General features: G+C 51.0%; 2 protein-coding genes and 1 pseudogene across 3 annotated transcripts; 1 reads left to right on the forward strand and 2 right to left on the reverse strand.

The window, feature by feature from the left end:
- Window positions 1–70: 70 nt before the first annotated feature.
- Arl16 (ARF like GTPase 16) lies at window positions 71–18,234 on the forward strand. Of its 2 annotated transcripts, XM_020188129.2 has the most exons (5): window positions 72–222; window positions 343–401; window positions 833–946; window positions 1,566–1,681; window positions 1,833–8,654. In XM_020188129.2, the coding sequence occupies exons 1-5, from the start codon at window positions 162–164 to the stop codon at window positions 2,002–2,004; spliced, it is 522 nt and encodes a 173-aa protein (XP_020043718.1). In that variant the 5' UTR covers window positions 72–161; the 3' UTR covers window positions 2,005–8,654. The 2 variants fall into 2 exon arrangements, with proteins under 2 accessions (XP_073900980.1, XP_020043718.1); XM_074044879.1 differs by lacking the exons at window positions 833–946; window positions 1,566–1,681; window positions 1,833–8,654 and adding an exon at window positions 17,671–18,234 and having other exon boundaries at window positions 71–222.
- On the reverse strand, window positions 1,914–16,701 carry Ccdc137 (coiled-coil domain containing 137). Its single transcript, XM_074044880.1, has 7 exons — window positions 16,526–16,701; window positions 16,022–16,155; window positions 13,419–13,638; window positions 11,822–11,904; window positions 11,494–11,573; window positions 11,069–11,272; window positions 1,914–7,794 (listed from the first exon to the last, which is right to left on the reverse strand). The coding sequence occupies exons 1-7, from the start codon at window positions 16,663–16,665 to the stop codon at window positions 7,756–7,758; spliced, it is 900 nt and encodes a 299-aa protein (XP_073900981.1). The 5' UTR covers window positions 16,666–16,701; the 3' UTR covers window positions 1,914–7,755.
- LOC141414364 (U6 spliceosomal RNA) lies at window positions 4,461–4,561 on the reverse strand (annotated as a pseudogene).
- Window positions 18,235–19,972: the final 1,738 nt, after the last annotated feature.

Genomic DNA, 19,972 nt, shown 5'->3' on the forward strand with positions numbered 1-19,972 from the left:
GCTCGCCCAAAGACGCTGCACGTCGATTGGGCCGCGGCCGAGGGGGCGGTGAGTTCCTAGAGCCAATAAACAACTTGGAAGCAAGATCTCGCCAATGGGAGGCGGGCCTTGCGCAGCCTGGTGCTGACCTCTACGGGTGCCGAACAGAGCCGGTTTTGGGGATGTGTCTCTTGCTGGGGGCTCCCGGCGTTGGGAAGACGCTGTTGGTGAAACGCCTACAAAATATCTTTCGGTGCCTCGTGGGCGGGGAGGGGGACCTCGGGCCGGGGAGGGGGACGCCCTGGGATTTCCCGGCGCGGGGACTCCTCCCTCTGCTGCGGGTGGATCCTTAACAGCCCGCACAGCTGAGCTCTCGGGATGGCACGGGCGACCTGGGGGAGCCTCCGCCGACGCGGCCCACGGTAGGTGTCCGCCCCGCACGTGTGACTAAAACGGGTCACCTTTGCGGCTTGCAAACTTTGCGACTTGCCCCACCAAGTGGAAGGCGCGGTGCGGCCGGACAGTGTGTTCAGGACAGTCTTCGAGAGAAGAGAGCGGGGTTTCCAGGACAGAGACTCCAGCCAGTGGACAGAGCTGAGCCTGGCGGGTCCCGGGGGACCACCCTCCTGCCAGCCCTTTCCTCTCTTCCCCCATGGGACGCATGTCTCCGTCGTCCTCAAGGCCCATCCCGTCCCCCTGCTGGGCGTGGCCCCTGACCCCTAGGGGAAGCTGCTTTTGCTTTCCTTGGCTGGCGGGTCTTGCCGTGGGCCTGAGCTGTGGCGGGGTGTAAGTCACAGTAGGGGCACGCACTGCTGTGCATTCTTTTCTCTCTGCATCGTGGTTTTTCCCGCAGGTGGGCACCAACCTTACCGACATCGGGGCCCAGAAAAAGATCACCATTCGGGAGCTTGGGGGTTGCATGGGTCCCATCTGGTCCAGTTACTACGGAAACTGCCATTCGCTCCTGGTGGGTCATTATCTTTTGAACTTCTTTTAAAGAAGTATGTCTACGTCCCAGAGTTGTCAAGTCCTGGACCCCGCTTTGTATAGAATGGAATTTGGGGTTTTTTTGGTGTCTGTACTAGTCAAGAAAACAGGGCTGAGGCTACACTTGTTTGCTCCGGGGCTGGTGCTTCTGAGCTGACATTAGAGCTGAGGCCAGGGGGAGCTTGCTGCCGGTGGTTATCTATTTTCCTCTGCCTTGGTCCCTGGGTATGTATTATATTTATGCTTGATTTCTACATCTTGGTTGGTCCCATCTCTACAAGTCTGGCCCATGCCCCAAATTCTGGGCTGGAGAGCTGATAGCCACACAAGTACAGACTTCCACATACATGAAAACACATTAGGTTATCCTCATACAGACTTCTCTCTGCTTCTGCCTATTTCCAAGGTCTTTTGTTTAAAGAGTCATTATGGGGACTGAGAATGTAGCTTAGTAGTAGAGCACTTGATCTCCAGCACAACAAAGAAATAAAAATTTAAGGATACAGTCATTGTGCTCTTTCTGAGCCACATCTGTGGGACGAGGTTTGGCCAGGACTGTCTTCCATAGCAGGGTGTTCTGATGTGTTTTTCTTCTCCAGTTCATGATCGATGCCTCAAATCCCACTCAGCTCTCTGCATCCTGTGCACATCTCTTGGGTCTCCTTTCTGCTGAACAACTTGCAAAAGCATCAGTCCTGATACTCTTCAATAAAATGTATGGATCTACAAGTTGAGAGGGAGGATGAGGGGTGGGAGGTGTCCCAGGGAGGAGCTCCCTTGGTGTGTTAGTGAAGAAGTGCAAGTGGGGGAGTGTCGGGCAGGCTTGTGTTACCCACCACTCTGATGGGACACTTCTTTACTTACAGTGACCTACCCTGTTATATGACCATGGAGGAAATTAAGTCATTAATCAGGCTCCCAGACATCATTGCATGTGCCAAGCAGAACATCACCACAGCAGAAATCAGTGCCAGGAAAGGTACTGGCTTGGCCAGAGTGCTGCGCTGGCTCCAGGACCAGCACAGAACCAGCAGTTGATTACAAGATGGAGAAATGTGGCTGGCCCATCTGGTAACCAGGAGGCAGAAGACAGAATTGATGGACTCCAGTGATTTGTCCTAGTGGAGCAGAATGACCCAGCATAGTCCTACATGATAGGGATCTGTGCTGAGATGCAGTGATGGGTAAAAGAGGTCCCCAGAACACAGAAGCTCCTAAAACCTAACCTCTGAAGGAGAAGACTGTTCCCAGGGCTGGGAGAGGAGGACAGATCTGCAGGTGGCTTGGTGTCTTGCTGCCATCTTAGGATGTTGCTACCAAGACTTTCCCCTCTCACCAAGAAGTCCACCGGACTTGAGCTGAGGTGTTTGAACTGCACAGTGCCATGGAGACCTGGTCTCTTGCCTTTTATACGTGCTGCAGCCTGTTTGAGCTTGCCCTGACCATGACCCCCGGGGCAATGGAAGGTGGATGAAATGAACATAAGAGTAAGGGCCATATCTACAGTCCTACCTACTAGGGAGGCAGGAAGAAGGATCACTTGAACCTGGAAGTTTGAAGCCAGGTTGGGCAACATAGGACGACCCTATCTGAAAAATTAAAATTAAAAAAAAAAAAGCTGGCATTTTCATTGGTTTATTAGGTAAGTGGGTATTGCTCTGAGGCATCCACTGGATGCATAGATTCCCACAGGTGGGCAAAGAGAGGCTTAGGTTGCACACAGGAGTTGGTGACTTCTGTTCCCTAGTGTTCTGTACTCTCAGCTGAGGCAGCTTTGGGGTAAAACAGTGTGTTGATGAGTGTATCCTGGGCTCTTTAAATGACCACCTGGGAGGCTTAAAACCACAGAAATGTTTTCCACCATTCTAGAGACTGGAAGTGCAAAGTCAAGGTGTCAGACAGGGTTGGTTCTTCTGGAAGCTCTGATGGAGAATCCGTTCACTGCTTCTCTACTGGCTGTGGCAGTCCTTGGTGTTCCTTGGCTTGTGGCTAGTAGAACTCATTCTCTCCTGCTGTCCTCCTATGGTCTTCCCTGTATCTGTGTCCTCTCTTCATTAGGATGTCTATCCCTGGAATTAAGATGACTTGTAATCACATCTGCAAAGACTCTTTCCAAGTAAGGTGTCACCTTTCCTTGTTCCAAGGATTAACAACATGGACATACCTTTTGGGGACCACTGCTCAACCTTTAACAGTTGAGTAAGAAACTAGTTCTGAGTGTAGTTGTGATTTTTCTGTAAGTTGCTCTGTCTCAGCTGGCAGTTTAGGCTCCTGCAGCCATGGAAGGAGCCTAGGCACCTTCTGTCTCAGCACAGAGCAGGAGAGGGCATGGGCCTCTACACAATTCCCAGTCCACTCTGCTGGAGGAATCTTTTTTTAAATGAAAGGTTGCCCTGAAAAACCTCTGGGCATATACTGCAGGTGACATGGACTGAAATCTCTTCACCTTCCAGTTGAAGCAGTAGGCCTTGTACTGCCTTTTGTTAGGAAGGCTTGCCATCAACTCTCAGCTGTACTCAGAGCCCCTGCCATTACTGGGTGCCACCTTCTCAGACATGCTACATAAATCACCATGCATCACCTACAGCTGCAGAGATGCATGTCCCTGTCCTAATGGTTTTGTAGGGATGGGAAGGTGTGATAACAATTGACACTCCATAACAAAAGACAGTAAGAAAAGTGTAAGAAATTTATGTCAAAATTTTACAGGACATGACAGCCTTCATCAATGAAGACCCAAAGAGCCTGTTTTTAATGATGCTTAGGATCAATGGAAAGTGGACAGCCATACAAAAATGAAATTGGACAAGAGGATGTTAACTGATAATGCTAATAAATGGGGGGAAGGGCAGTAAGGCCTATTTGTTCAGATTCTTCTTGATCTCTCTGTAGCATTCCTTCTCTATTTGTTCAGATTCTTCTTGATCTCTCTGTAGCATTCCTTCTCTATTTGTTCAGATTCTTCTTGATCTCTCTGTAGCATTCCTTCCTCTGGGTGTGGGGTAGGTAGGTCCCCGCTAGAATGAGGATCTTCAAATGAATGAGTGAACTTGGTAGTTTTATGGCTTGCTTTGTGGGAGGCTTTTTGGTTTCTATGACCTGCCTTAGGAAAGGATAATTCTAGTATCTGTGACTCACTTGAGGTTGGGGGAGGACAGGAGAAGAAGAGACCTTGCTTCTGAGGCCCTCTCAAGCTACAGCTCAAAGTACTAGGAGCACTAAGTTCCCAATCTTAAGATTTCATGCTCTGAGCCCAGACAGTAAGTCCTTGCAAATTTCATAACTTGGAAACTATTGGTGGTTTGTCCCCAAAAGGTCTATGTGTTGGGAGGGTTCAGTATTCTATGTTCTGGGTACCTCATTTACCCATCACTGGCAACAAGGAGGCAATGGGACCTCTGAGAGGTAGAGTGTGGTTGGAGGTTTTTAGGTCACTGGGGTTGAATCCTCAGCGGGGTTTAAGAAAGTTCTCCTGGGACCCCTCCTTTTTTCCTTTAAATATGGAACACTTTGTGAGTTTGGATGTCATCCTGTACAAGGACCATGCTCATCTTCCCTTATCATTGGAATTTTAGTATCTGCTGTCAAAGCAAGCACTTCCTAGTGATTCTCGGGAGAGAGTTGCTGTAAAGCCTGGCCTGAATATCTCTGGCTTCCTGTCTGTGTGTCCACTTGCTCCTGTATACATTCCCACATTGCCACCTGCCATGATGTGACACCACCAAGAGGCCTCAGAGCAGAGCTGGTGCCAGTCTCATACCTTGAACCTTCAGAACTGTGAGCTAACCTTTTTCTTCATAAGTGTCCTGCCTCAGGTATCTCATTATGACAATGAAACCTGGCTAACATAGAACCCAAATGGTTAGCTCTCAGAGGTTCCCCCAGTGTCAGAGGACTTAAAGCCTCCATGTGTTAGAAGAATCTTCTCAAAGTGGAGTTTGTTCTGTTCTTCAGCCGAGGGTGTGAGGAGCCCACATATGGGGTTAGTTATGGGTGTTTGCTCCCATGTTTCTGCTCTTGAGCTCCTGCAGGCCAGAGCCTCTTTTGGCGAGACTAGACTCCCATGATACCTGTCTCCCAGCTCACCTTTAGCTCAGCTGGTGCTGCTGCACATTCTCAGAAGGAGGAGGCTGATGCTAGGAAGACTGCCACGGGGCCCAGAAATGGCCTCCTGGATCCCAAGTGCCCCAGAACCCAATTGTCTACCCCAAGAGTACCTTCATCTCAGCCACCATTCAAGCAGCCTGCCCCTGATTTGGGACAGCAAGACCCTGGCACCCCTACGGTCATGCACCTGCAAGTGCTTGAATCCCCCTCCTGAGTGGGTGAGCTTGGCATCACTGAAAGGAGAAGCAGGCCTTTATCCCACCACATTTTTGCAGTAGGGCATGAGAATGCAGGCTGAGGGATGGCCAGTAGTACTCCCATATTCAGATGGCTGGTGTAAGGCTCCAGGCTTGAATTAGGGACTGCAGTTCCTACCTGGTCGTATTTGTCACATCACCTTGAGAAACTCCTTTAATTGGGTGTCGGTGTTATCCATAAGGACATTCTCAGGTGGACACTGAGTCCCTGGAGGAGCGGTCTTCAGACCCAGAGTAGAGAGGCTGCCCGCATTTCAGGAACCTGTACTTCTGCTGGTGCTGTCCCAGGCCAGCAGAGCCTCGCTCAACAGTGCCCAGGACCTTAATTCCTGTTCTCTCTGGTGTTTTCACAGCCACTGTGGCTAGCCTGCTAGGTATCTTGGTGAGGCACTACCACCTGAGCCATGTCCCCAGCTTTTTGTCTTTTGCCAGACTTGGGGAGAAGGGGGTACCGAGAATTGAACCCAGGGTCTGGTGCATGCGAGGTAAGTGCTCTACCACTGGGTACCACCCTCAGCCCTGTTTGTTTTGGTTTGTTTTTTTCATTTTTTGTTTTTATAAAAGTAACAGTAAAGTTTATTAGGAGAGAAATACACTTTCAACAGACTAAAAGCGGGTTGTATCTAGAGTGGGAACAAAGGGACTGTGGGGGGGAGAGAGAGAGACATTTCCTGTTCCCCATGCAGGATATGGGATGTTTTGGTTTTTTTGAGATAGGGTTTCACTGTGTCATCCAGGCTGGCCTCAAAGTTGCAAACCTTCAGGAATTACAGGTATGCACCACCACACCCTGTTTAAGGCCACAGATTTTTGGGTTTGGTTTGGTTTGGTTGCTTTGTTTTGTGGTACTGGGGTTTGAACTCAGGGTTTGGTGCTTGCTATGCAAGAACTCTTAACACTGGAGCCACATCCCCAGCCACAGTTCTTAATCATTATGGGGTCAAGGGCCTCCTGAGAACTTGAAGAAGAATGCCCCAAGAATGCCACACACACCATGCTTTGTCACAGTGCCATGAGACTCAGTAAGCTGAACTGCTGAAGTCTGGGTCCCATTCAGACCTGGGAGTGCAGCAGAACCTCCTGCAGAGCTTGTTACACAGATCATCCGGCCTGGGGTAGAGTATGGTGGCACCTGTACACCAAACCACTGGGAGGCTGAGGCGGGGATCACTTGAGCCCAGGAGTTTGAGACCAGCCTGGGCAGTCTAATGAGACCTCTGTCTCAAAAACAAAAAACATCACCAGGCCTCAATCCCAGAACAGCTAACTCTAGAGGACTAAGATGGGCCTGACTGCAATTTCTGGCAAGTTCCCTGTACTATTCTGGCCCTGCTTCTCTTCTTCCTCCCATCTTTGCGCTGGCCAGTCCACAGGCTGGCCTGCCAGTCACCTCCAATGCAGGACAACAGGGAGAAGCCAAGTGAGCCAGGGCTAAAGTTTCCTTCAAGCTCTATTTCAAGCTGCAGACAGATGTCTGCAAGTCTGAACCTTTCCTTTCCTGTCTTCCACTGAGATTCCCGGGATCATGAGCACAAAAAACTCAGAGCTTAGCAAAGGAAGAGATGAGGACAAATGAAGCTGAACTGGGACTTCTGGGTCCTAGTCAGCAGAGGCCACAGGCTGCTGTTGTCAGAATCATGGGACTGTCTTGTGGTGGAAATAGGTGGCAGAGCTGCCATAGCCTGGGCTGCCCCTTAGAACCAACTCAGGTTTTCTCAGACAAGGGCCAGCCACAGAGTCACACTCTGGGAAGGCAAGATGCACAGGCTGCCGGGTTGGAGGCCACCATGAACAATGGTCATGATTTCTTGCAAAACTTGTCAGCACACCCTGTCAACTGCAGTCCTGTGATGTGGGGGGAGTTTGGTGGAAGACCACCCTAATAGTGCTGGGGCTTTCCTGATCCCATGGGAAGGGCCCCTGGCCTTTGAGGTTCCCTGCTCTTAAGGTTGTTCTGGATCCATGCACCCCAGTGTCAGAATGGTACACATTCCTGTGGCCTAGACTCCTCCCCCAAGTTAAACTCAGTCCTGCATCTCGGGGAACTGGTGCTGCTGAGGATAACGCCAGGTGGGACTGATGCCTCTGCTCTGGTTTCTTCCCAGCAGCCTTGAGCTCCCACAAACTAAGCAGTAACCAAAGGCAGTGCAGTGCTAAATTGTAACAGTAATCACTTCTGACAGAGTTGCTGGGAGGAATTTGGTCTGGGGAAATTCTCCCATGTGGGTTTATAACCAGGGTGCAGTGAAGCCTGTGTGCAGGAGTAAGGGACCTCCCTGGAATCTTTGGTTTTGTCCCCACCTCCAACTTATGTGCAAGTCCAGGTTTCTCTTTGAACAGAGACCAACTCAACCCACAGGAGGCAGGAAACCCAGGGACTCCCTGTCTGACCTTTGCCTCTTAAGATGAACATCTGCCATCTGCCTCAGGCTGATTTATGTCTCTTCCTTCCTCGCCCCAAATCCTAGAAGGGAAGGATAAAATAGGAAATGAAGGAGGCCGAGATGGAGCACCAGAGCAGGTTAGACCCCTAAACTGCTTCCCAAAAATATAAGGCAACTCTGGGTGGCTGGCTTTGTCCTCTGACCCCAGGTTTTGTGCACTCTGCCAGGACTAAGAAATGATAGAAATTCATACTTGGCTGCATCTGGCTGTGGCTGGACCAGGGTCTGTCTGCCCTGCAAGGTCCGTGGCTGTGGTGCTCCCAAAAGAGGAGCACCTCTAAGATGCCAGGGCCAGAGGGGAAGGGAACATCTCAGAAAGTGAGGAGCCAGCAGAGGAAGCTGCAAGGAAGGGCGTATGACAGGCCTCACCTACTCCTGCCGTGTACTCAGGCTTCTTTCCCACCCTGCAAGATGCCACCTCACAGGAGATGAAGCTAAGGTAGCGGTGGTACTGTATTTTTGCTGCCAACCCTGCACTAATCACCACCAAAGCAGTGGCAGGGAAAACCCCACAAAGGAGTACCCTAAGTCCTCCCAAGATGGGGTGGGTTGAGACTTCAAAGAAAGGGCTGGAGGTGTGGTTCAGTGGTAGGGTGCTTGCTTAGTATGTACGAGGTCCTGGCTCAATCCTAGCATCACGTGGGGACATTTAAAAAAAAAGATGACCCAGAGCCAGGCACCAGTGGCTAATGCCACTTAACTCCTTGGGAGGCAGAGATCAGAAGGATCACAATTCAAGGACTGTCCAGGCAAATAGTTCTCAAGATCCCATCTCCAAAATGACCAGAGCAAAATGGGCTGGAGATGTGGCTCAAGTGGTAGAGTGCCTGCTTTGCAAGTGTGAAGCCCTGAGTTCAAACCCCAGTCCCTCCCCATCCCATCCCCGAAAAAGAAAAGATGACCCAAGGCTTAGTAAAGTGTACTATAATCCCAGCACTCAGGAGTCTAAGGCAGAATTGGGAGTTCAAGGCCAGCCTGGGTTATGTCATAAAACCCTATCTCAAAAACAAAACTCAAAAGCCAAAGAGAGAAGCATGAACAGGTGACCCATCCAAAGCACATTTTAGGGGCACCCAGAGTGCTGAGCTCATCTTCCCATAGGCAGAGAAAAGGGATGCATTACCTGGTATATCCCAGCCAGAGGATGGGATGGAATGTAGGTGAGAATTTAAGGAATTTGGGCTCTCGGCCACACCAGGCTCTTTTAATGTTTGCGACAACCTAAACACATTTTTTTTTTTTTTTCCGGTGGTAGTGTGGTTTAAACTCAGGACATCGAGCTTGCCAGGCAGGAGCTCTATCACTTGAGCCACACCACCAGCCCCCTAAAAACACCTTTATCAGAGCATGGGAATGTTCAAGGACCAACTTGGACTCAACTTGCAAGTTGGTCACAGGAAGGTCAAGGCACTCTTTTTTGGCCAAGGCACAGAAAGTGGGAAGACTGGGGGATCCTATAGGTCTCCTGCCTTTTCCACCACCCAGACCCCAGATTTCCACGTAGACACCTCAAGGCACCCTCAGTCTGTGCTGACATCCCGCTGCTAATGCCACCACCTGGCCATCAGTATTCCCAGACTGGTTTGGGGATGGCAAGAGGGCTCAGGTATCAGAGCCAGAACAGTTGCAGGTATCAGGCCCCAAGCCTGGAGCATCTTTCCATCCAGAAGCAGGAAGAGTGGAGAAATCCACAGGACACATGCACCAGCAGACGGGCTTCCACACGGCCATCAGAACCAAGGGAGGGGAGCAGTGTTCTGCCAAGATTCACAGGGGGAAGGCTTCCAGGAGGCAGGGAATAATAACCAGAGTCCTACAGTTCAAGACAGCTGGCCAGAGGCTGTAAATCAGGTGTCTTAAGTCACATTGCCTCTGAGAAGGACACAAAGCCTGCACTGTGGTCAACAGAGGCGCTGTGCCCTGGCTCTACACTGTCCTGAAACGAGTAAAAACTGGGATAGCAAATGCAGTCCGACTTGGCATGTCTCTGGCCTGTCTGGGCCCTCAGTGCTGCCAGGTATAACTCCAAGCAGACACTCATCCCCAATTACCCTGACATTGGCTGGAGCCACCAGTGAGTCACAGGGTGGCAAAAGTCAATTCAAGGCCTGATTTCAAAGTAGCAAAAATTTAATAAAAATAAACTTCATTTTGGAAATCCAAAGATCACACCAAACGTCAGCATTTCAGAGTGCACTGGAGTAAATGGTATTAGCAGAGTTCCCTGAGACCAGCTTTGCAGAGGCATGACCCTGGGGAGACCCCAAAACTTCCCCAGCATGGTGTGATGAGCACCATCTTTTCTTGATGTCTGATTTGAATTGTAAGCCCTACCTCTTACAGCCCTCACTCATCTGGAGCTGACAGCTGCGCAGTTCCTCCTTTGCCACAGGTGAAAACTCAACTCTGGCAGAACATGAGTGCTCACCACTTCTGCACTCCAAAAAGTCCAACCCAGACAGGTTCTGATCCTTGTCCCCTCTCAATAGGCTTACACTGCTTCTCCCAAAGAGACCTGCTACTTGGGGCACAGACCTGCTCCTACCCTCCTGGTGTGTGAGTGGTCATGTCTCCATTCAAACCAAACTTGGGCCAGGGCTCTCCTTGCCTCTGCGGGGATGCTAACAAGTGGGCTGGGACTTTTGTCCTCTGTGCAGACACTTACGTGGTCTAGGTGCTACCCACTCGCCCTGTCCTGTGGTCTGTCTACTCATCTATTGTCCTTCCTACCTGCTCTGCCTGGCCCCTGGCCCTGCCTAGATCGCTTCTTCAGATACTGGGCTAACCTACATTAGCAGTTTCAACAACTGACTGGTGTTTATAATCCATTTCTTTTTCTTTTTTCTTTTTTTGGTGGTACTGGGATTTGAACTCAGGTCCTCTCGCTTGCTAGGCAAGGCGCTTTACTACTTGAGCCACTCCACCAGTTCAACCGGTGTTTAGAGTCAGGATTTTGGGATTGAGTCCTTCCTAAAGGGGCTCTGAGTTGTCTCAGCCAAGATGTTTCTGTTTTGGAATGAAGTTAAGCTCAGGGAACAAGACATTGGCCCTACTGGCTGTGTGTCGGTCAGGCACTGGTCTCAATCTAAGGGGCACTTGCTCTGTATAAGATATAGGACTGCCATGGTCACTTGTGAAATGGCAGTCTTTAAGGGAGGAAAAGAGAAAGACCTGGAGACTCTCCTACACTGAGAGAGTCCGAAGTGCAGGCCCCTGTCCATGAATCTACTGCCTCTCCCCTATGTAGCAAAGCAGCCCCAAGGTGGCTCCCAAGTCTGTCCATCACAGATGCACCTTGGACTTCCTCCAGGAAGCAGGACCAGGTGGCTGAGCAGGTGGCCCCTGATGCTGCTGCAGCTTCTTTAGGGCTCTGTAGGCCTTCACAGCCCGTTCCCGCTCCTCCCCAAGGATTCGCTGCCGTGCCAGTGAGGTGGTCAGAGGCTGAGACATGCCGCCAGGGTTCAAGAGCTTCCTCAGCATCAGCGACTTCTTGCCAGGCTAAGGAACAAGGGAAGAAGGAGGGAAGGCTGGGGCATAGGCTTGGCCCTGAGAGGAGATGGAAAGGGTTCAATTTGTCAAACAACTCAAAGCCCAGTTAGAAGGTCCTAGACCAGGGCCCATAAAAGATAGTATACATGGGCCTTGGCTCTTGTTCCCTGGGAACACTGGGGAACAAATTTAACAAATCCCCACTCCTCATATGCCTGGTTCTTATGTACCTGGTCTCTGTTTATGCTCCTTCTGGGCTGGGCGGTCAGCTCCGGGGGCTGTAGAACAACTTCTCCAAACTTCACAGTGTCTGGAGAGGCAGAGTATGCAGAGGCCTGCTGTCTATAATAACCACCTTAGCCCTGGCACCCAGAGCTCCTGCCTCCCTCCCTTAGTACCCCCCTCCCAAGGTCAAGACAGAACTGGCTGGCCCACTGGCTGTGGACCTGGGAGAGACCACAGGTACCTCCCCACACAGATCTCCCAGGGATCTGGTGTGAAAAGCAGGCTCAGCCCCTTGAGGACCAGAGCCAACACGGCTGCTTTTGGGAGAGTTACCTTGCAGCAGTTCCTGTTCCAGCCTCTCCATTGCCTTCTCCTCCTTTTTCTGCCGAGCTTTATCTAGTTGCCGCTTCTGGAACCTGGGAAGAAAGCACAATGCCATTCAGTTACTAAGCTCTCATTCCATCCAAGGAGGAGGCAGAACTGAGACGTGAATCCAGTGGTCACTCTTGGTCCTGATGTCCCTCACCACCCCAAAACCCACAGCTGCCCATCGGGCCCACTACAGCTTCTCAGTGGGTGGTTCTCAGTCCCAAGAAACACTTCACAATGTCTGCAGACACTGTCATGTGGGGGGGCCGGGCAGGGATGTAGCTAAACACTCTACAATGCATAGTATGGCTGCACTACAGAGAACCATCCCACCCAGAGAATCCATTCTGCTCCTGTGCCCTAAGGCACCATCTATGTGATATAGCACCTTACTGTGCTTACGAGCTGTGGAGACCAGCATGGCTTTAGGCTGTACCTGGGCTAGGTTTCCTATGATGACAAGTATTACAAAAATTCAGAAACAAAGGGACATAAACCATCTATCTGTCAAAGCTTTTACAAAATCAAAAAGGTCAATGCTCCTTGCACCAACAAAGGAGTTTTCCTTAACTTCAATGAAACCTCAGACTGGTACATCTGCAAAGTCGTGGCTAATGCATCTCAAAAAGTCCTGCTTAGCTAGGCACCAGTGGCTCACACTGGTGCTAGCCACTCAGGAAGCAGAGATCAGGAGAATCTTGGTTTGAAGCCAGCCTGGGCAAATAGTTTTCGAGACCCTATTGCAAAAAGCCCTTCACAAAAATAGGGCTGGTGGAGTGGCTCAGGATGAAGGCCCTGAGTTCAAGCCCTAGTACCGCCAAAAAAAAAAAGTCCTGCTTGTTGAAACTCCTTCCCAACTGCCTGAAGTCCACAGGTGGCCCAAGGCAGGAGGTAGCAGGGTGGGCTAGGGAACCCAAGCTTGTGGTGGGCTTTCTACTGGCTGAATACCATTCTTAGGGACTGTACAGGAACAAATGGAAACCTCACAACAGCGACATTATCTCCATTTTACAGATGATGCCATGCTACATGCTAAGAGGTCACAGAGCTTGCATAAATGATGTAGTTAAAGGCTCTCAATTCTTTTTGAACCAGGAAGAACACTGAAGACAACCATGGTTCAGGCCAAGTTAGGGGGCTGAATGTCAGCTTCAAATGAAGCCTTGTACAGTGGTGATTCCCTCAAAGGCATCAGAAAACCCTGGTACCCAGCAAGCTCTTCTGAAGCAGGCATAAGCTATCCTTTTTTACTTTCCTACAGCTGTTGCCCCAAGGTAGACAACTGACTCTTGGCCTTGTCTGGCCCTTGAACCCCTATTGTGCTTTTCTAGAGAAAGGTAGAGACACAGCAAGGTTTCTGCAGAGTTCTGAGGCCCTCCCCACAGGCTGAGAAACTGTTATGACCATGGCTTTAAATTCTTTCCATGGTTTTCATCAGTGATGGGGGGGTAGCCAGGAGCTGACAAAATGCTGTCAGTATACAACACAATTGTTTGTAACCCACAGCTCTCCCCCTCCCTGGCCTCCAGAGAGAGCCTAATCCCTCCGCTTTCCAACTCACGCTTTCTTCCGCTCAGACTTCTTCTTGGGAGCTGCCTGCATCTCTGGCTGCTGGCTGCCCTGGTTCTTGCTAAGAAACAACACATGCCGTGTCTCCTGCTCCATGCGCTGGATGTAAGCCCCAGTAGACTCCCCCTTCATCTGCGTGAACTTGGGGACAGGGATATCAGGCTCCACTCCCTTAGCTTCCATCTCCAACGTGTTCTTGAAGGTCACCTGGGCTGAGGACAAAAAGGGACCTCAGAGGAGGCATGGCATGAGGGTTGGGAGAGAATGGATGGTGCCAGGCAGGTGGCCCATGCTCACTTCCCCTCCCAGGCCCACAGGAAAGGAAGACGAGTCTCAAGTAGAAGCAGTGAAAGAGGATCTAAAATGACCAGGTCAGGGTGTCCCTAGGGATGTGACCCCACAGCCTGCTGGTGTATGTCAAAGACAGCCACCACAGTACAGTTGAGAAAAGAAACCAGAAACAAGTTAAATGTCTACCCAAAGTGTTTGGCTGAACGAACTCCCCTCTGCCCACCCAGAGAGAAATCACTGCTTACCTACTGAAGCAGAGCTATGCATAGGGATGTGGAAAGACTTATAAAACCCCTTGTAAATAAACACCGGACACAAATCAATGTACAAGATAAGGCAGATGTTTTACATCACAATTTATGAAAATATGGACAGTATTTCTCCATGGAAGGTTATATAGAAAACTAACAGTATTTTTTGCTTTTTCTTTTTCCTGCAGGGGAGGGATCAGGGTTCAGAGATAGGGAGGCTCATACTTCATAGCTCTCAGAACTGTTTGACTTTACACACACGTATACATATACATACATATACACAGTTTGTTTGGGTTTTTTTTTGGTGCAGTGCCAAGGATCAAACCCAGGGTCTGGTGCAGGCTAGGCAAGTGCTCTACCACTGAGCTACACCTCCAACAATCTGAATTTACATGTTTTACATAATTTAACAAAAAGTAAGTGTAAATTCAGTGCATCACAGTGCAAAATGTGCCACCCTCAACCTGTGCCAACACCTTTTCTACTGCTCCCCTTTCCCACCTTTTTATTTTGTTTCTTTGGCAGCCATATAACCCCCAATGAAAAGCCTAAAGTAGAACGTGGTGGCATATGCCACCACTTGGAAGGTGGAGCAGAAGGATCACAAATTTAAGGCCAGCCTGGGCCACATGGCAAGTTCCAGGCCAGTCTTGGCTACACAGTGAGATCCTGAATCAAAAAAAAAATTAAAAATAAGTAAGGCATGGTAGCAGAGAAGTCAGGAGACTGAGGCAGAACAATGTAGAGTTCAAAGCCAGCCTTAGCTCCATAGTGAGACAATGTCTCAAAAACAAAACAAAATAAAAATATTGCTTAGGAGATGGCTATCGGGAGGATCATGGTTCAAGTGGCAGAGCACCTACCTATCTGTAGCAGGGAGGAGGATCAAAAGAAAACAGACTAGGCCTGAGTTCTAATAAAGTAGCAGGGAGGTAGGGATGGCATAGCAGAGAGATAAAACCTAAGGAATCTGAACATGGAGAGGGTTATGTAGCACTGGGGAGGGGAAAGTCACATAGCACTAAGGGTAAAGTAGCCTATAAAATTGAATATAACATACGGATTAGACCTTGCTTTTTGCTTCTGTAACCTGCTTGCAAGAGTATATAAGGTGAGACCTCTTTGTTCTCGGGGCTCAAACTTTGGACACAAGTCTTCTGGGTCTGTGCCAGCACAAAAAAATGTTGCTTCCTGTTACAACTGCCTCAGGGTCCCGTATCTCAACTTGAGATTCCCACAACAAGCAAGCTCAAGGCCCTGAGTTCAAACTCTAGTCCCTAAATAAATAAATAAATAAAAAGCAGCAATGCTGTACAATCAGTACCGTGTTTGGAGGGAAATATGTATATACATAAAATACAAACATGCTGGACACCATTCCCCATCATGTCCAGAGTGTATGACACTCACAGGTGGCCCCACACTGGGGTGAGGGGGTCCAAGCTTCTCAGAGGGGTCTGATCAACTTTCCTTCCTAAACTCTGGAACCCACCTCACTTGCTTCCTCCACCATGGCATCAGCACTGTGGTTCAAGGAAGCATCGCTTCTCACTCCTAGGCCTTACTAACATGCTTGCTCATTTTCACCCCCTCCATCACATGAAGATCTTTCTCTCTATAACATGTTTTTGGCAGCATTAGGATTTGAACGCAGGGCCTCATGCTTCCTAGGCAGGCACTCTACCACTTGAGCCATTCCACCAGCCCTGGAGCTCTTTTTCTCATAGTAAATCTGAACGGGTCAGACCATCTGAAAACACTGATAAATCGCTACTATTTTTGAGAGAAAAAAAGTCAACACTTCTTCCCACGGCTCTGGAGTCCAGTGAACTTCTATCCCACCTCCCACCGGCTCCTTTCACGCCTCTTCTGGAACCACACTGCCATCAGCCACTTTGGCCCTCGGCGCTCCTTTCCACATCTCTCACGCTCCTCCGCGCTGGGTCTTGGCATACTTCCTCTGCCTGAAACTCCATTAAGTATTTGGGCAACGGGGCGGAATCCCACACACAAAGCTTTGCTGCCACCCAGGAATTCGGCCTGTACATACCCTCCTTCTTTCTCCTCTTGTTACTGAGCGGTTTTTTCATCTCCTGGCGGCTCTTCATAATCTCTCGGAGTCGAAAAGGGATTTCCTGTTCATCCAGGTTCTTGGGCTTGCAATTCACTTTCTTCTTTTCCCTCCTGGAAAGAACCCGGGGTGCGATTGGTTCCACGCAAATCGTCAGCCGAATCAGATAAGGGGAGGCTGTGCCCGGAAAGAGGAGCTGCACGGGACACGAGCCGGCGCCGCAAGTGGGCCCCGTCCTCACCCTCGAAGCATTCTTTCTCAAAGCATTCTAGGGCAAAAGGCACTCCAAAAGCCCGAGGAGGCTGGCACCCCTGGCCTTGTACCCCAGACGTGACACACGCAAACCCAGAGGTTCACTCACGCCTCGGTCCCCTTCAACGGATCTGGGCCGAGCCACAGAAGAAGGGAGCGCGGCCCGACCCCGGCCCGGGTGTGCCCGGAAAAGTTCCCGACCGGGTCCCTTCCCCTGGGGACTGCACTCACCCGCGCTGCCCCGGCCGCGAGGCCGAGCTATGCTGCCCCCGAGGTTGCTTCTGTCGCTGCTGCCGCGCCTGGGGCCTTCCGGAGCTCCCAGGCCCCGCCAACCCCGCAGGAGCCACGGCTCCGCGACCAGCTCCTGCCATAGCTACACCGGGCGCTTCCAGAGCGAAGCCACTTCCGCCCTTCTACAAGGTCCCGCCCCATACGCACTACTTCCGGTCCTGCGCTCCTCATTGGAGCGAGGCGGCTTCCGGTGGAGCAGGGATTGGCCTAGGCGGCTGCTACTCTCGGGCCGGGGAGATGCTGCTGGGGAGCATGACCCGGGGAGGCCGGGCGGTGGGTGCTGCATTTGGTGGCTTGGCAAGTCCCAGCAGGCGGGGTGGGCCCGCGGGCCAGTGACAAGGGACATACGATCACCTGCTGCGCGGCCGCAGCTGGGTCTTTCCGGGAGGTTCCCCGCCTCAATTCTGGGGAGGCCTGTTAGCCCTGTGCTTGTTAGCAGCCAGTGCGTCCAACTGAGCGCCTGCTGTGTGCGAGCCCTCTAGGCCTAGCGCGTGGCGGTGAGAAGAAGCTGCTACTCCTTGCTAGAGTTAGTAAAGAAGCAAAATTTGCAGAGTGCCGTACCCGGGAGTGAACAGCTGGGAAAAGGACCGAGGGCTAGGGCAGGTGGGGGTGTGGAGGAGATTCCCTCAGGGCCTTGGGGAATTAGAGTCTGACGATGTGTTGAACGAGATCCTTGGGCTTCTCAAGTGATGCGATTAGTCAGGATGGGCTATCAGAGGAGGGGCAGAGCTTAACTGCACTGCTTGGGGAGAGAGAGAGTTCCTGTCCCGTGTTGTCCAGGAACTGTATGAGCTGGAGGCGCCAGGTTCCCATGCCCACCTGCTGGAGCATCTGCCCTGAACTCAGAAATCCTCACAAGTCTTACCATGTCCTACTTACACCAGCCACTATGTCCACTTTACAGTCAGGAAAACAGCCTAAAGAAATGAAATAACTTGTCTAAGGTCATGCAAGTGGGAAGTAGGGAAGCTGAGAAGGACATGGAGCCACCTGTCCAGTGCCAGGAAGACTGAAAGTTCTTTAGAGCTTGTGATAGGGTAGGCCTGGCTGGCTTCCTAGAGAGTCTTGTTTTGCTTCATTCACAGGGGACACGCTGGCTCTCCAGCTGGAACTGCTGCCAGAGGCTTCCTGGAGGAGACTACGTTCTACACAGGCACCATGCCAGAACAGGAGCCAGTGATGGCCACAGAGAATTAGGGACAGACAATGTAGAGGGGGGCTCCCAAGCAGATGCAAATGACACGAGGCAGCCCAAGGCCTCCCTGCCCAGCAGGGGCCCCTTAGAACCCCCATACTCTCTGCCATCTGAGCTCCAGCCCCCCACAAACTGCTGCATGAGTGGCTGCCCCAACTGCGTGTGGGTGGCATATGCAGAGGCTCTGCTACAGCACTACCAGGACGGCGGGGAGCGGGCCCTGGCTGCCCTGGAGGAGCATGTGGAAGATGAGAACCTCAAGGCCTTCCTCAGGATGGAGATCCAGCTCCACATGCAGGGCAGGGACTGAGCCGGTCTGCCACAGGTGCCTTTGCCCTGCAGAGATGCTGGATGAACAGCTCCTGCTCATGAAGCTCGCCTGGTGCCCGCTTTGTGGGCTCGATGTATCTTCTGGGAATAAGATTTTACCTGAAAATAAATAAATCCTCCATGATGAGTGGCTTCTGTATTGTCCATATAGTCTGTGTTGCCTCATCAAAGAAAGCAACGAACAGCTGTAGCCCTTACCACCTGGTCTGGCAGTGACCAGTCCCATCTACCTGAAGGTCCAGGTGACCAGCCCCTCCAGGTCCCAGCACATCTTGAGTCCGCCCAATGGTCAGCTCTCATTATGCTCTGCATGCAGCATGGGGAAAGCTGACTGGTCTCTCGAGGTTGTAGTGGAAAAGCCCTCGCAGGCACCCTGGAAAGGACCTATCCATCCGGCTACTCTTGGTCCCCTACTCGGTGCTTGAGGAGATGCCTTTTGTACCTGGTAGATGCTGTGCGTTAACCCACAGTCCTGAGCACTGCTCAGAACTAGTCCATCTATCTCACTTGGCCAAAGCTCCAGGGCAATGTTGGGCAACGAACCAGGAAGCCTGGGGCATTAGCTTCAGAACGAGCTGTTAGGCCCCAGCCTTGTCCGTGGTGGTAGTCCTGGCCACTAGACCAGACCAGACCATAGGCCAGGGTAGGACTTGATCTTAGGGTCATCACTGACCCCCCTCTATTCCATGGAAAATATCCCATCACAACCCCTTCTTCCCTAGCAATTCCAAGTTCTGATTGATGATGGCCTGGTTAGTGCTAGGCTTAACAATATTTAGACCTGTTTATCTTCTCTTATTTAAAGGAAAAGTGGATTGTAAAGTGACACTCCCTTCCCAAGGGATTTAAGCTGATAAAGGGGCCCTTTCTACATACGGCATTTCACATGGATCTGTGAAAACAGACCCGGGGGACCACAGGTGGGGTGCCTTACTAGAGGATGACAAGACACTGTTAGCTCAGTCTGGCATCTTGGACAGCAGATACACGCCACCCGAAGCACTCAGAGCTCTGGCTGGACCCAGAAAAACATGATTATTGTGACCACATCTACTAGACCCTAGACTGAGTGAACATCTAACCCCATACAGATTCAGAAATAGTCCTGAATGAGAAAGACTTATCCAGAGACAGAGCACAGTGGCCCTTGCTGTGTTTTAAGGCCTCCTGGACAGCATAAAGGGATTTATTCAGAAATACAAGCACAGGAAGAGGTCTGTTTCCTCCTTTCCTCTCTCTCTCTCTCTCTCCCCCTCTCCATGTGTGTGTTTGTACAGTGAATCCCACAAAACCAGTCTTTTTTCTGTAATTCAACACTTATGGCAAAGGTCAGTGTGAGACACCTCCAGAGAAGCCACTGACCAGGCCCCTCTCCTGGGTGCAGAACTGTTGGCCAATGTGGCAGAGTCAGCGAGACAGGTAGGTGGCTTCTACAGGGAGGTTCCCATCCATGGGCTATTCAGGATCACACTTCTTTTCCCCAGCTTGGTGTCCTTCCTTCAGGTGCCTCACCACACCTACCCCCTTCTGCCCCTTCTGCACACTCCCAGAGTCCTTGGCAGTGGCGCCTTCCCTCAGATAATCTCGTTTGTATATGGTCAGAGAGAGGAGTCCTAATCCACTCACTAACACTGAGATAAATGCCCAGCCAGTGTCCTGCTGAACCAGGTCCAGCTACACTGGCCTCTGAGGCTCTGAGACCTGTCCAGCGCTTGGTGAGTAGTGACCTACCCTGTTGTCTGTCCTGGAAGCAGGATATCTGCCCAATTTTCTGGGGTTGGAAGGAGCTGGTGGGCCTTTGCCATGTCTGCTGAGCTCTGGGTCTTTAGGAGCAGACCCTTCCCTGTCCTTTAGTGAGGATG

This window comes from Castor canadensis, chromosome 11, assembly GCF_047511655.1.
Source record: "Castor canadensis chromosome 11, mCasCan1.hap1v2, whole genome shotgun sequence".
In the NCBI taxonomy this organism is placed as follows: Eukaryota; Metazoa; Chordata; class Mammalia; order Rodentia; family Castoridae; genus Castor; species Castor canadensis.

Coding starts and splice junctions, on each gene's coding strand:
- Arl16 (XM_074044879.1), top strand. CDS start 162: ATGTGTCTCTTGCTGGGGGCTCCCGGCGTTGGGAAGACGCTGTTGGTG. Junction 223..342: donor GTTGGTGAAACGCCTACAAA/ATATCTTTCGGT, acceptor AACAGCCCGCAC/AGCTGAGCTCTCGGGATGGC. Junction 402..17,670: donor CTCCGCCGACGCGGCCCACG/GTAGGTGTCCGC, acceptor CTTCATTCACAG/GGGACACGCTGGCTCTCCAG.
- Ccdc137 (XM_074044880.1), bottom strand. CDS start 16,665: ATGGCAGGAGCTGGTCGCGGAGCCGTGGCTCCTGCGGGGTTGGCGGGG. Junction 13,639..16,021: donor CAAGAGGAGAAAGAAGGAGG/GTATGTACAGGC, acceptor TTTTGTCCTCAG/CCCAGGTGACCTTCAAGAAC. Junction 7,795..11,068: donor CTTCCTGGAGGAAGTCCAAG/GTGCATCTGTGA, acceptor CTTCCCTTCTAG/GATTTGGGGCGAGGAAGGAA.